Consider the following 13,948-nt stretch of genomic DNA (forward strand, 5'->3'; position numbering starts at 1 on the left):
ATATGGATAATAATATTCCATATCATCACCCGTTATATTGTTATTATATTTTTGAAGATATGCTTTTAATTCATAATAATTAAGAAAATTTTGATTAAATACTAAATCATCAATTAAATTTTTTAAATCTACGCTATTCATTTATATAAAAATAAAATCAATGTTTAAGGGTGCCCACCTCTTTGTCTCTTCTATGGCATTTCATTAAATAAATGGCATACAACATCCATTTTCACAACATACAGCTTTAGTGTGTGCTCCTGTTAATGCAGTCTTACCAATTGTTAAGCGAGTCATTGACCCATTTTTAAGTTGTAAATTAATATTTTGACCATCAAATATCACTTTGTCATTTATTATATCCAAATAATTTTTAGGTGTTAATTGCTTATTTTGTCTTAAACTAACACCTTTCATTTTTTGTGCAATCTTTTTGAAGGAGTCTTCACCAATCATTCCGTTGAATGATGTATAACACTTAGGACATAAAGCAACCATGTTATCACCTTGTTTCTCAATTGCTAAACCCAATAACTTCTTCTCATGTGCTTTTTCTTCAGCTTTATTCTTTAATTTAGGTTTAAATTTCTCATCAAAACAGAAGAAATCAAATGGTGCGAATTTGAAAATGTTTTTATCATAAAATTGTTTATCAGTAACAATTGCTTGAAATGCTTGAGTGTTAGGAAGATTTGGGTCGCCAGCGATTGCCCAATAAGATGAATCAGTATCACCTTCAATGAAATGAAAACGATTAAGATTCATGCATTTATACATAAAATCATAAATGAAAACCAAATACCAGTATTTAGCATTATCTAAAGTGAAGAATGCCTCTTGTAAACATGTTTCACATCTATAAAATCTATCTTTAAGCATCAGTTGATATGTATCCTCACCTATTTCTCTTATGTTTTTAAACTTATTTGACATACATGCAACGCGTGACTTCTGTGCATTCATTATTTTAGTCTTTGCGTAATTTTGTGTATTCATTGCATCGTAACCATATGATCCATTAAGCGAAATCTTGCAAAATAAACTTTTTCCTTTATTTCCTTCTAATTCAGCCTTTTGTCTTTCGTTCATAAATTTGTTCGCAAATTCATTAAAACAAGTGTTTTTCGTAAATGTTAAAATTGATTGAATGTCATCAATGATAAAATGAAATCTGTCGATTAGATACCATAGATAATAAGAAGAAAATGGTTGATATTGGTTGTGTGTTGATGCTAACTGAGTTAATTTTCTCTGTTTCTGGTCAACTGGTAGATTGTTTGATTTCATGTAATTATACATAAAACTGCCAATTGTTTTTTCATCTGTGATAATATCTAAGTTTCTTATTATCGGTAAAAAGTTTATGTAATCATTAATGTATTTTTCATCAATGTGACCCTTTACTTCAGCCACGAATAAATTATTTTTCTTCTTAATTATTCCCAGTGCTTTTGCTTTCTTTGTTGCTGTATCACAAATGATAACTCCATTCAATCTTCCCGGCATATACATTCTATGATCGGTGTATTGAATGAAATCATGAGGATTTGATGAAAATGATGAAGGATATAATGAATTAAAATCAACACCAACGAAATGAGTCATGATGTTGGTGGTGTCCTCATTTGATACAGTTTTAGTTTCTGGATTATATGAAAGTTTATTAATGTGAGTGATTCCTTTAAGATTTACTCTATGTTGAACATTTGATAGACCACCAGTAATTCCATTACGGAGGATGTGATACGCTTCCACTGAATCTAAAGTCATTGGTAAATTATTTTTTAATGCGTAATTTCTTAAATTAATTCTTAAACGTTGAACTTCTTCATCTTTATTTGATTTCACGACATTGCAATAACAACACATTAACTGACAATTTTCTTTAGTATGTGGTTTTTCATTATCGATTCTATCCAATGTTGGTTTATTTGCATATGTGAAAGCTTTACCACACATTTTGCATTTAGATGAAAGGATTAAATCGTGATAGTATTGAAAATCATCCATTGAAACATTATTTTTAGTATCCCTTTCTGCTTTTTCATCTTGTTTCTTATATGATTCAATTTTATATTTCCAATACTTTTTCGTTAATTCAAAACTTGATTCCACATTTTCTTCTTCTGGATATGTTTCATTAGGATTGAAGTTCTTATATGCTAAAGCGTAACGAATCATTGATGCATTAGATGATAATGAAAGATTATGGAGCATGTCAATTTTATAAACAAATGTTTCTTCAATAATTTTATCGATTGGGTCAATCATAATTTCAACATCTTTATTGCAATAATGAATAAAATATTCTAATCTATTCTCAAAATTTTTAGCATCATTGAGATATATTTGATAATCTGAATCGGATATTGTTTCTTGTGTTAATGCTGAATAAAATGAATCTTGAGTGAATGGTTCCTTTTTATATAATTCTTCTTCGTAATTTTCCCATGTGATGAATTGATAAGGGAAAAAGGATTTAACACGTGTTTTATTGTTTCCGAAATCTTGAGTGAATTGGTCTAATGTCCCACCCGCTATATAATTTCTGATGTCAATAAATCTCAATTCATATGGAACGTTTGTTTTCTTTACAATGATTTGCTTAAATTGTGAAGATGAACCCAGCATTGATTTTATCTTCCATTTTGCAGTATTTAAATCACGAAGAATTAAATTTAAATCAAACTTTCCCGAATTAAAACCTATGATATTCACTTTATTGAATTCCTCATCTAGAAGTTCTTTAAATGCTTCCTTCTGTTTCTCATTTAATGTATGGGACAAAGTCCCCGCCGTTTGCGGCTTCATTAATTCTTCATATTGTTCAATATTTGATTTAGCAACTAATGAACAGGTTGAAAATAAAAATTCAATCCAATCAGAGATGAACGAATCACTTGATGTTAAGCAAAAATTCCTCGTATATGTTTTATCGTTTAATTTAACCATTGATGATACCATAAATGGTTTTAAGTAAGCGTTCAAAGTTGCACATTCAGAAAGTAGAAGTTCTTCTTTAGTCTCTAATGTTTCGAAGTCAAAAGTAATATAATATCTTGTCGGTTGATAATATTCCTGCAAATTATGAGCTAATAACCACTGATATATCTTCTGTTTCGTGATATGTGGTGCATATGGTTGTTGTGTGTTTTGCAATTGAACGTCTTGAATTAATCTTCCATTATTTTCTTTACATTTCTCACAATGTTTTAAAAATCTTCTTTGGTTTTTCCTTTCTGGATCATCACGGATAGAATATACTTCTTCTTTGCAAAAGGAGCAAACTCTATAGCCGGTGAGTGCTTCAACGTTTGTTATTCTGTCAGCGTGAAGTTTTCCACATGGACTCTGTGTTAATAAAATATTTACTGTTTCAAATTCTGGATCTATCATTATTGATTCCACTAATGGAAAGTCTACCTTGTTAATGTCTACGTCTTCTGGTTGAGGGTCACAATAATAAAAATCAATATTAACGTTTAACATTCGTGCTAACCTCTCACTTTCTGATGAAATGTCAAATCCTTCATATACATCTATGGCTTCATTTAAATAACTTCTACGAGTTTTAGGATTAACACCATCGGGAATATTATAGAAGCGTTTAAATAACCTTCTACCTTCGGCTCTTATTTGATTATCATTCATTTTAGCTGTTCCATTTTTGTTCATTTATGTAAGAATAAAAATTAAAAAATAAAAATAAAGTTTATTTTTTAAAGTCCAAGGCACAAAGTGCCCAGGGCTAAAGTCCATAAAATGAATTAAGAACACACAAATTTTTATCATCTGCGACGTGACGAATACATTTTAATTTACTCAAGAATGCGTACCCTGATACATTAAATCTAATTCCTGTCTTATTTAATTTCACAACTTTGAAAAGGAATGTATGAATAGCTATGAAATGATGAGATGATGTTTTATGGGTTGCTTCCATTTTTTCTGAAATAAATGAATAAATATAATGTTTATAAGTTTTCATATCTTTTATGTTCTTAATAACGAATGGTATAGACCTTTCCACTTCGTCCTCCTTCGGAGCTGTTCTTTCATATGAAACATTATTGGTATCTTCAATAATGAAACCACAATCGCATAAAATTTTATATGTACCAATTGTTTCTTTTGATATTTTATCTAACAAATCAAAAACTTTATCAACACCTGTACATTTATTTAAATAATAATTTGTGTAAATATCATGATCTTCTTTCTTAATCGTATTAGTTGCATATGTCACGTTTTTAAGAGCTTTTTTGAATTTTTCAGAATCAAGAGGAGGTGAAAGTAATATACATGGATAATCTCCATCGTCAATAAATTGTAACTTATGTTTATGAATAAATTTTGTGCCTTCTTCTGAAAGTGTTTCGTCAATATCACCATCTAATAAATTTTGTGTTGATTCCAAAAAGTAATTTTTATATCTTTCCTCATGTGATTTTTGAACTTCTGATTCTGAAGCTGGGATATTCATTAAATCCTCTACTTCATTTTCAGCATTTCTTAATTCTTTAATTTTTTCATCTATTTCATTTCTTAATTGTTCCAATTTCTCAATCTCATCGTTATAATATTCATCTTGTTTAATTTTTTCTTCAAAATATTCAGGAGGTGTTTCAAGGCTCTCTGAGCCCAGGTCCTCTGGACCATAAAGAGGAATATTCTCCTGTTTTTCAACTTTTTTGGGATATAAATATCCCATTATAGCCTTTTTAGTAATTGGTCCGTTATATTTAAATTCATTCAACAATCTGGAAAACTCTTTCACATTCTGCATATATGTTGGATAAGAACCGTCTCCAAAATTTTCTAAAATATTTTCTAATTCTGAATTAGTGAACTTTAAAGATTTCAATGAATTAGTTGTTATACTCATTTATTATAAAATAAAAGATAAAAAATATTTTTGATTAATAAGGAATTAATTTCATTTTATGTCTTATAATGTGCGCATATGTATTTAAAAGGCATTCATTGAATTGCTTTTCAATCTCTTTCTTTTTTTCATCTTCGAATATTATATCATTTTCATGTTCGAAGCTTGTAAGTTTGTTATCTTCAAATATTATATTAGTTTCATATATCAAATTATGATATCGGTCATATTCTTTTAAGTGATAAATAAATACAAAATTTACGGTTCCTTTAATTTTAAATTCAAAATTAATTTTACAACAGCTTTGTGGATCAATTAGTAAATCAATCAAATAATGTTCAAAATCAGATATTATTCTTTTTCCATACATTTTATATTAAATAAAAAATTGACACCATATTTGGAATCTATGCAAAAATATATTCTTTTTATTAATGGTAATATAGGAATTGTAGGAATAAAAACTTTTTATAAATTATTCATAAATTTTTAAAATCTGCTATTCAGAAGTATGTTCAAAAATCATTCAATTATGTGAGAATTCTTACGATTACATAAATAGTCACACAACCCGCACTCATATACTACTTATCAAATTTATAATAATTCGCTTATGTTATATGTTTATAATGTCCAGTTCTCGCAAGAAATGATATGGCTGCGTATTTGCCATCAATATATAAAGTAATGGTATCAATCTTAGTAATCCGTATATTTTTATATAGAAATACCCAATGATAGTTTGTATATCAGATCACTAGGAAAGTTCCTTTGATATATCAAAATATCATATATATTTGAAAGAAACTCAATCTGTCATCAATATCAAATATCAAATAATACCGAAATCTAGTATTTTCAATAGAAAAATCTAAATTAGCGATGAGCAACTTCCAATATGTTTTGAAATCGAAAGTACGAGCTGCATAAAAATGCTTCTGAATTCGCTAACTTTATGGAGAATAAAGGCAGAACTTGATAGAACTGTTCACCTTGAAACTTCTAATGTCACATTTGATAATGGAACATTAACAGTTTACGGGAATGGCGTTGTCATTCGAGATCAAGTTTCAGAACATCAAGCTGACACCAACAAAATAGTGATCACTGGAGATGTTAGTACAATTGATGAACATACATTCGAAAATTTCTCGAATTTGCAAACTGTTTCAATTGATCATTCAATCAATATCTCTAATTTTGCATTCCATAGCTGCACTTTGTTAGAATCTATTTCATTTAGCTCGAACATAGTATCATTGGGCACAAATGTCTTTGAAGATTGTTCAAATTTGAAATTAGTCGATTTTCCAGGATCATTATCCTCTATACCTGCTTTCACATTTAAAAACTGTGTCTTTCTCGAGAAAGTTGTAGTTGAAACACCAGAAAGAACGTTTCAGATCGGTGAATCAGCGTTTTATGGTTGCAGCAACCTCTTTACCTTTACAGCACTTTCCGAAAATGTTACAATCGGAAAGAATGCCTTCAACGGCTGCACAATTTTACAAGATTTTATAATCGGAGCCATTATAAGCTATGAAGAGGGAGTTTTCGCGAATTCTGAGTTACTCAAGCTTTATTCAAAGGATACGATATCGTTCTTGCAGAATCCGTTTTTAATAATTGTCCTTCATTATTTACTGTCAGTTTTGGAGGAACAGTCAAAGAAATACAATCTAACGCATTCAAAGGCTGTTCAAATCTTAGTTACATCGTCATTGACAAAGCTTTACAAGAAAATTTCCATATCGGAGAATCAGCTTTTTACGGATGTTCAAATCTACAGATCTTCCATGCTATAACCAATACAGTTATTGTAGATTCCAATGCTTTCAATGGTTGTTCTAAATTATCTGATTTTATTATCGGATCAATTGTTTAAGCAGCTCCTTATTCATTTGCAAATACTGGTATATCACAAGTATATTTGATGATTGAAATAATCCCTGAATCAATGTTTGAAAACTGTAATAAGTTAAATTCAATTTTATTTTCAAAGAATGTTTCAGAAATACAATCAAAAGCGTTCAGAAACTGTTTGTTAATCGAAGAACTCATTGTTCAGACGAATAACAATGATAAATTGATTTTAGGAAATAACGCTTTTGAAGGATGCCGAAAAATGAGAAGATTCCGTACACAGTGTTCAGTTACAGAAGTCGGAGATTACTGTTTCGATGGATGTGTCACATTATATGACATTGTCATCGGATCAGTCACGAATTGTGGAAAATTTGCATTCAGAAACACTGAAATTTCTCAAGTTTTGTTCAAAGATGAAAATATGACAATATATGAATCAACATTCGAGAACTGTTTATCATTAACAAAAATCATTATATTAGGAAGTGTGAGAGAAATACAACAGTTCGCATTCAAGAACTGTTGGAATCTTCCTGAATTGATTCTAAAAACATCTGTTGATAATTTCAAGATTGGACAATATTCATTCAACGGATGTTGGAATTTAGTTCGATTAGATTGTGAATCAGAGACGATATCAATTGGAGATTCTTGTTTCAATGGTTGTACAAATTTAGAAGAATTCAATATTGGAAGAGTTATTTCAGTTGGAAAATATTCATTTGCAGATACGAAAATAGTTAATGTATCAATTGATATCGATAACATCGCAATTCCAGAAGGTTTGTTCGAAGGATGTTCTTCTCTTTCGAATGTCAATTTCAATAATGTAACAGAGATCGGAAGTTTCTCATTCAGGTATTGCATCAATTTGAAAACATTGACAATTTATTCACCAGAGAGAGAATTTTTCAAGATCGGAAAATCAGCATTCAAACATTGTGTCAATCTTGAGACATTGCGAATTCACGCAGTATCTATGGACTTAGAAAACAATTGTTTCGATGGATGTGAGAATCTTCACGATTTAGTTATTGGACCTATTGTTCGTGTTCAAGATTACGCATTCAGTTATTGTGCGATCTCACAAGTATTCATCAACATCGATGATGTTGTCATCCCAGAAGGTTTGTTCTATGGTTGTCACCACTTAAACCACGTCGCGTTCAAGAACAATGTGAAAGAAATAAAATCTCACTCATTCAGAGAATGTTATAATTTGGAGAAACTGATCATTAATTCAACAGATATCGTTAGTATCGGAGATAGTTGTTTCCAAGATTGTTCTAATTTGAAAACATTGTTTATTAACTGCGAACAAATATCAGTTGGAAAGAGTTGTTTCATGAATTGTTACAAATTGAATGAAACGAAATTCGGTGTTTTCATTAATTTCGATCAATATTCATTCACAAATTCATCAATCAAAGAATTAAATATATCAACAGATGATGAGATAGATGTTCCAATCAGTTTATTCGAAAATTGTATAAATCTTTCGATTGTCAATATTTCTGGAATATTTTCATCTCTTTCAAACAACGTTTTCAAGAATTGTTCTAATGTAAAACAAATATATATAAATCCAACTAAAGATTTCGAAATAGGTGACAACTGTTTCAAAGATTGTTACAATCTATTTTCATTACATTGTCCTTCCGATTTCGTGAAGATTGGTTCTCATTGTTTCGAAAATTGTAAGAAACTAGCAGATTTGATATTAGGAATAATAACAGAGATAAATGAATACTCGTTTTATAACTGCAAAGTTTCGAGAGTATACATCGACAAACAAAACGAAAACATAGTTTTGCCGAAGTTTTGTTTCTTCCAATGCAATTATTTATTCGATGTAAAAGTTTCTTCAAAAGAAATTCAGATAGAAAATAACTGTTTCGATGGATGTTTCAACTTGTCAAATTTCGATTTCGAAGGAGAGATAACATATGTAGGATTCAAATCGTTCAATAGTTGTCAAAGTATAAAATCGATCGTTTTGTCATCTGATAATCTCATTTTGGAAGAAAGCAGTTTCTTAGATTGCAAATCATTGAAGACTATAAAAATATACAAAATGAAATATCTCGAAATTCCAAAGAATTGTTTCAGTGGATGCACATCATTAGAATATTTCGATTTCGGAGGAATGATCAGAAATGTTGACGAGAACGCTTTCTATCAATGCAAGAATTTGAAATATTTCATCTGTGTTTCATCAAAGTTAGTCATATTCAGGAAATCTTGTTTCTTCGGTTGTCAAAATATAGATTTAATTAACATATCTTGTCCAACTGTACAATTCGAAGAAAAATGTTTCTGTGGATGTGGTCTCAAAGAATTAATATGTGAATCAACAATATCAAAGATTTCTTATTTATCATTCGCAAATTGTGATCGTTTGAAAATATTAGATATAAAATTATCTGATGATATAATTGAGATTCCTGATTATTCATTCACAAATTGTTCGATGATAAACACAATAAATATACAAGCAAAGAATATAAATAAGATAGGAAAATATGCATTTCAAAATTCAAATTCTCTAAATATTGCAAATATAAAAACGGATTCAAAAATTTTGTTATTAGATCAGTTCTGTTTCATAAGATCTGGAATAACAAATTTCGTTTCAAATGCTGATATTCGTTCTATGAATGTAAGAACTTAAGAGATGTTATACCATTGATAAAAAGAATTGATATATTCTGTTTCGCAAACTGTTCATCATTAATAAATTTCAAATTAGATGAAAATCAAATAAAGGTAATACCACAGAGTGCATTCGAAGGAACAAAAGATTTGAAAAATTACAATATGAATGTATCCGTAATAGGATACAAAGCATTCTTCAACAGTGGATTGAAAAATATATCAATAAATGTCAATAATGTATCAATAGAAAAGATGGCTTTCGCAAATTGTGAAAATCTAAGAAATGTATTAATAGCAGCAAACATATCAAATATACAGCAGTTCGCTTTCTACAATGATATAATGTTATCTGACTTCGTATATTGTGGAACAAATATAATAACAAATGATGATATATTCGTAGGATGCAATAAATTAAAACAAATAAAAGTATCAAGACACAACAAACAGTTAAAAATATCAGGAATAGATTTGATAAAATCTGAGATATGTAACACAGATCAAGACAATCAAAATGATAAGAAGAGGAAGATAATAATAATTGCTTCTGTTTCATCATCGATTTTCATAATAGTTGTGATAGCTATGATAATAACGATATTATGCATAAGGAACAAGAAGAGATCGATTCCATTAATAAGTTCTGTTCCTCTAGTTTCAAATAATGATAACAATATTTAATTGATTGTAAAAGATTATTTAATATTATTTAATACTTTTATATACATAAAAATATCTCAGCAAGACAGCAGAAATTTTTTGATTTATATAGGGTGTCCAAAGGTGTGTTTAGCACAAACCTGAATACTGCGAATAGAAATAAACAAGTTACATATATATAAAGTTTATTTAAATATAATCACCATTGGATTCAATCACGCGTTCGCAGCGATCGATCCAGGCTTGAAAGACACGCTTTAAATCATCATGAGAAAATTGCTCAAATTGCTCTCTTACAAAATTTTCAAGATCATCTGGACTCGCGAATTCGCGTCCTTCAGCTCTCTTTTTTAGCGTGCCGAATAAATAAAAGTCAGAGGGTGCAATATCAGGTGAATAAATTGGGTTTGGAACAACTTTGACATTGTTTTCCACCAAGTAATTCATTAACTTATGACTTTTGTGATCTCTTGAATTATCAAAATGAATTGCAAACTTTTGTTTTTGTTGTTTGGATTTCTCAAACTCATCAGAATTGATAATTTGAGTAAGAACATTGTCAATTAGATACTGAGCATTCATCGTATTAGGTTTTTGAAGAATATCAATTGCGATGATGCCATTCACGCCCCAAAAAACCGACAACATTATCATTGGTGTGTCAATTTTTTTCTTCGGGAATGTTTGCGGATTTTCATCCTTCGGGATCCACATGATTTTGGCTTCTGTTGCATATTGAAACCAAGACTCGTCCCCTGTTACTAAAAAGCGAAACTTCTTGGATTGATACGCACCCAATATAGAGAGGAGCTCTTTCGAAGATTGGACTCTAGATTTTTTTTGAACTGAATTAAGGTTGTGCGGAACCCAACGTGTATACGCTAGTTTGTAGTTCAAATAATTGTGCAGATAATAACTGACTGTTGTACGTGGTATCTTTGTCATCTCCTCTATCCTTCTGAGTGATGCTCTTGGGTCTTCATCTAGCGCTTGAAAAATTGCTTTGATTTTTCTTTGATCCGGCGATTTTTTGTCAATTTTTATGATGGGCGCCTTTTTGTTCATGAAGTGATACATCCTAACATGATACGTTACAGTGGAATAGCTAGGAGCATCCATACAGAAGCATTTTACCAATGTCTCGTAGATTTTTTTACAGTCTTTGCATTTTTTTGCAAGAGCGAGGATGTTTTCTTTATGATTCATTAAAAAAATGAAAAAAATCCCGCCAAAATTTCCCGCGAAACCGCCTCTTGTCTCAAAATTCATTTTATATCCCGGCATGGCGCCAAAATACAACATACTCATCATATACATATATTCATATTTTTTATTATATATTTATAATCAGCATATATCTCCTTTAATAGTCTCATATAGAGCGCTGTGCTAAACGCACCTTTGGACACCCTATATCTTACTTTCACTGATTCTGGATTAAAAATAATATTTATTTCAGTAGATTGACTTGGGCATAATTCAGTTGAGTAAAAATTTATTTTTATATTCACTGTTGTGTTTTCGTATGTAAATCTACCTTTTCCTGAATGAAGTGTTGAGTTATTTAATATATATGATTTTGTAATTATAATAGAATCTGTATTTGAATTCGTTCCAAATAATGAATCTGAACCTTGATTATTTCCTGAAAAATAACAATTATCGAATGTCAATGAATAACCTGATCCTACTGTGAACATTCCTGGATATCCATCTTGTCTTATAATTTTATTGTTTGTAAAAATACTATTTTTATATTCAATAGATGCATCTGAGCCACATATTCTATTATTTGCATTATTTTTGTCAAAAAGTGAAAAACTGACATTTGCTGATGAAGATTCATATATCCATAATGCTGAATTAGCATCAGCATGGTTATTTGTAATATTGTTTTGATAAAATGAAACTTTGCCTGATCCTAAATATATTGTAGTATCTCCGATTTTTTCTCCTCTGTTGCTGTAAAAAACAGATGTCTCTGAAAATTTGTTGATACTGTCTGAATTTGATACTGTTAAATATGAAAATGGTACTCTATTATTTGATTTAGATCCAACACTACAAACTGTTTGGATAGCAGATTGACCTTGTCCGATATATTGATCCACCGTTTCCTGAATTTGTTGAATTTTCAAATGAACTTGTTGAAATTAATGATTGGAGATCTGCTGAGTTTAATTTAATAACACCTTTGTCACCAATTTCGTAGAATTGAACGTTTTTGATGTAAACTTTTCCTTGCAAATTCTCGTAAAGCTTTCTTTCAGTGTAAACAGGAGATGGATCTGGTTGTGAATAATAAACATCATACCATTCACTTTGTTTGAATGAATACATCGTTGATTCTTTTGAAAAAAATAAAATAAAATCTGATTAAAATAGAATTTAGATGATTTAAATATATTACATAAGCTTGTTATTGTTTAGATTTATGTAATTAATTCATGTGATTAATTTTTAATCACATGAAATACATAAAATCTAAACAATAAATAAAAAAAGTGTCGCTTTTTAAAAATTTTGACAAAATTTGATATTTAAAAAAAAGTTTAAAAATATCATATGAAATAACAATATATTTACAAACAAAAAAATAAAAAATAAGAAAATCTAATAAATCATAGATTATAAGAATAATTCTTTTGAGGAAATGGGATTTTCAATGGATTTCTCTGAATTGTGTTAAATTGTGGTTGTGTTATCTTGATATCAACATCATCTAAGAATGATGGTGGAATTATGTCGTTTTGTTGAATAAATGTTTTCAAATTAGAACCACATGTTGTGCAAACAATATTTTTACGGATTTCTTTCTCTTCTTCAAGCTGTTCTGATGATAAAATACGTTCATGTGAGAAGATGTCTAATGAATCATCTTGGATTGAGTGATCAACAATAGCTTGTTGAACTCGTTTACGACCTCGTGATGGATTAATTCGAATCTCGGTTCCATAACGAGTTTGATTGATTGTGCCTTTAATCTCTTGAACATTTTTGTCATCAATAGTACTTTTGAGACTATTACAGTATTTTAATACACTAATTCGTAAATCTTTGATTGTATTATCATCGGATTGATATACAGGTTCGTTTTGTTTCTTTTGATCGTCGTATTCTTGTGGAACATCTTTAAGATATGATTCCTCTTGATCAAATTTGATGGATATGAAAGAATCAACTTCGGGGATTTGAGGTTGTTCTTCCTTTTGTTGATTTTCTTGTCTTAATCTTTCTTTTTCTTTCTCTTTTTCAATAATTTGGAGTTGAAGTTGTTGTAATTTGGATGGAGATTTTCTTAATGCTGAGTGTTTACGATAATCATCTCTATTTTCTATAATTTGCATTTCTTCGCTATCAAATGTAACTGTTGATGAAGAAAATGGCCTGAACATTGCTTGTGGAGTTACAGGAGCTGAATTTGATTGGCGCCTGAGTTTCTTATCGTTATGTTCCCTGATGTCGAATCTTTCATTTCCTTTTTCTGGCGTTTGTGGGCTTGATCTGAACGATGTTGTTTGGATAGTTATCCATGGAAGTCCCATTGACTTCAAGTTTTTGAGTTTCTTGTCTTCTATTGATAATTTTTTCCCTCGCTTTGGAAGAGGAAAACTTCGCATTTTTGAAAGTATTCAAAAAATAATAAGATTGATTTTTCAAAAAGTGTCGGTTTAGAAAATTAGGTATTGTCTGAGAAAAAATGTTGTAGATATGATAACTATAACTAATGATTTTGAAGAGAGCCTTAAAAAATTGCTCAAATTGTGTGTTGTAAAATCTGAATTGAATTCAAAAGTAAGCCACTTGGATACGCAAAACTTTATTGTGATAGATTGAATTATTCAAATTTACTTTTAATTTTTTTGCTTGAACGATGAGAAA

At 29.6% G+C, this 13,948-nt stretch overlaps 8 protein-coding genes across 8 annotated transcripts, besides 3 other annotated features; 3 read left to right on the forward strand and 5 right to left on the reverse strand.

Annotated features, from left to right (window-relative positions):
- Nucleotides 1-204: 204 nt before the first annotated feature.
- On the reverse strand, nucleotides 205-777 carry TVAGG3_0741780 (DNA/RNA polymerase superfamily; the record flags this gene model as incomplete). Its single annotated transcript, XM_051244903.1, has 1 exon — nucleotides 205-777. The coding sequence occupies one exon, from the start codon at nucleotides 775-777 to the stop codon at nucleotides 205-207; it is 573 nt and encodes a 190-aa protein (XP_051091490.1).
- A 284-nt stretch (nucleotides 778-1,061) lies between these two features.
- Nucleotides 1,062-3,675: a mobile genetic element.
- TVAGG3_0741800 (DNA/RNA polymerase superfamily) lies at nucleotides 2,031-3,675 on the reverse strand (the record flags this gene model as incomplete). The annotated part of the gene is made up of 1 exon (XM_051244904.1): nucleotides 2,031-3,675. A coding segment is annotated over one exon (1,645 nt), but the record flags the coding sequence as incomplete, so codon positions are not given.
- A 1,094-nt stretch (nucleotides 3,676-4,769) lies between these two features.
- Nucleotides 4,770-5,255: a mobile genetic element.
- A 562-nt stretch (nucleotides 5,256-5,817) lies between these two features.
- Nucleotides 5,818-6,690, forward strand: TVAGG3_0741820 (ribonuclease inhibitor domain-containing protein; the record flags this gene model as incomplete). The annotated part of the gene is made up of 1 exon (XM_001308537.1): nucleotides 5,818-6,690. One exon carries the CDS (start codon nucleotides 5,818-5,820, stop codon nucleotides 6,688-6,690), a length of 873 nt encoding a protein of 290 aa, XP_001308538.1.
- Nucleotides 6,691-6,842: 152 nt separating this feature from the next.
- On the forward strand, nucleotides 6,843-9,422 carry TVAGG3_0741830 (uncharacterized protein; the record flags this gene model as incomplete). Its single annotated transcript, XM_001308538.1, has 1 exon — nucleotides 6,843-9,422. The coding sequence occupies one exon, from the start codon at nucleotides 6,843-6,845 to the stop codon at nucleotides 9,420-9,422; it is 2,580 nt and encodes an 859-aa protein (XP_001308539.1).
- Nucleotides 9,423-9,568: 146 nt separating this feature from the next.
- On the forward strand, nucleotides 9,569-10,087 carry TVAGG3_0741840 (BspA type Leucine rich repeat region (6 copies) family; the record flags this gene model as incomplete). Its single annotated transcript, XM_001308539.1, has 1 exon — nucleotides 9,569-10,087. The coding sequence occupies one exon, from the start codon at nucleotides 9,569-9,571 to the stop codon at nucleotides 10,085-10,087; it is 519 nt and encodes a 172-aa protein (XP_001308540.1).
- Nucleotides 10,088-10,175: 88 nt separating this feature from the next.
- Nucleotides 10,176-11,479: a mobile genetic element.
- On the reverse strand, nucleotides 10,256-11,383 carry TVAGG3_0741860 (Mariner transposase; the record flags this gene model as incomplete). The annotated part of the gene is made up of 1 exon (XM_051244905.1): nucleotides 10,256-11,383. The coding sequence occupies one exon, from the start codon at nucleotides 11,381-11,383 to the stop codon at nucleotides 10,256-10,258; it is 1,128 nt and encodes a 375-aa protein (XP_051091492.1).
- A 420-nt stretch (nucleotides 11,480-11,899) lies between the features above and the next one.
- On the reverse strand, nucleotides 11,900-12,538 carry TVAGG3_0741870 (uncharacterized protein; the record flags this gene model as incomplete). Its single annotated transcript, XM_001308540.2, has 1 exon — nucleotides 12,128-12,406. One exon carries the CDS (start codon nucleotides 12,404-12,406, stop codon nucleotides 12,128-12,130), a length of 279 nt encoding a protein of 92 aa, XP_001308541.1.
- Nucleotides 12,539-12,687: 149 nt separating this feature from the next.
- On the reverse strand, nucleotides 12,688-13,686 carry TVAGG3_0741880 (uncharacterized protein; the record flags this gene model as incomplete). Its single annotated transcript, XM_001308541.1, has 1 exon — nucleotides 12,688-13,686. One exon carries the CDS (start codon nucleotides 13,684-13,686, stop codon nucleotides 12,688-12,690), a length of 999 nt encoding a protein of 332 aa, XP_001308542.1.
- Nucleotides 13,687-13,948: the final 262 nt, after the last annotated feature.

Source organism: Trichomonas vaginalis, chromosome III (genome assembly GCF_026262505.1).
Source record: "Trichomonas vaginalis G3 chromosome III, whole genome shotgun sequence".
NCBI lineage: Eukaryota > Parabasalia > Trichomonadida > Trichomonadidae > Trichomonas > Trichomonas vaginalis.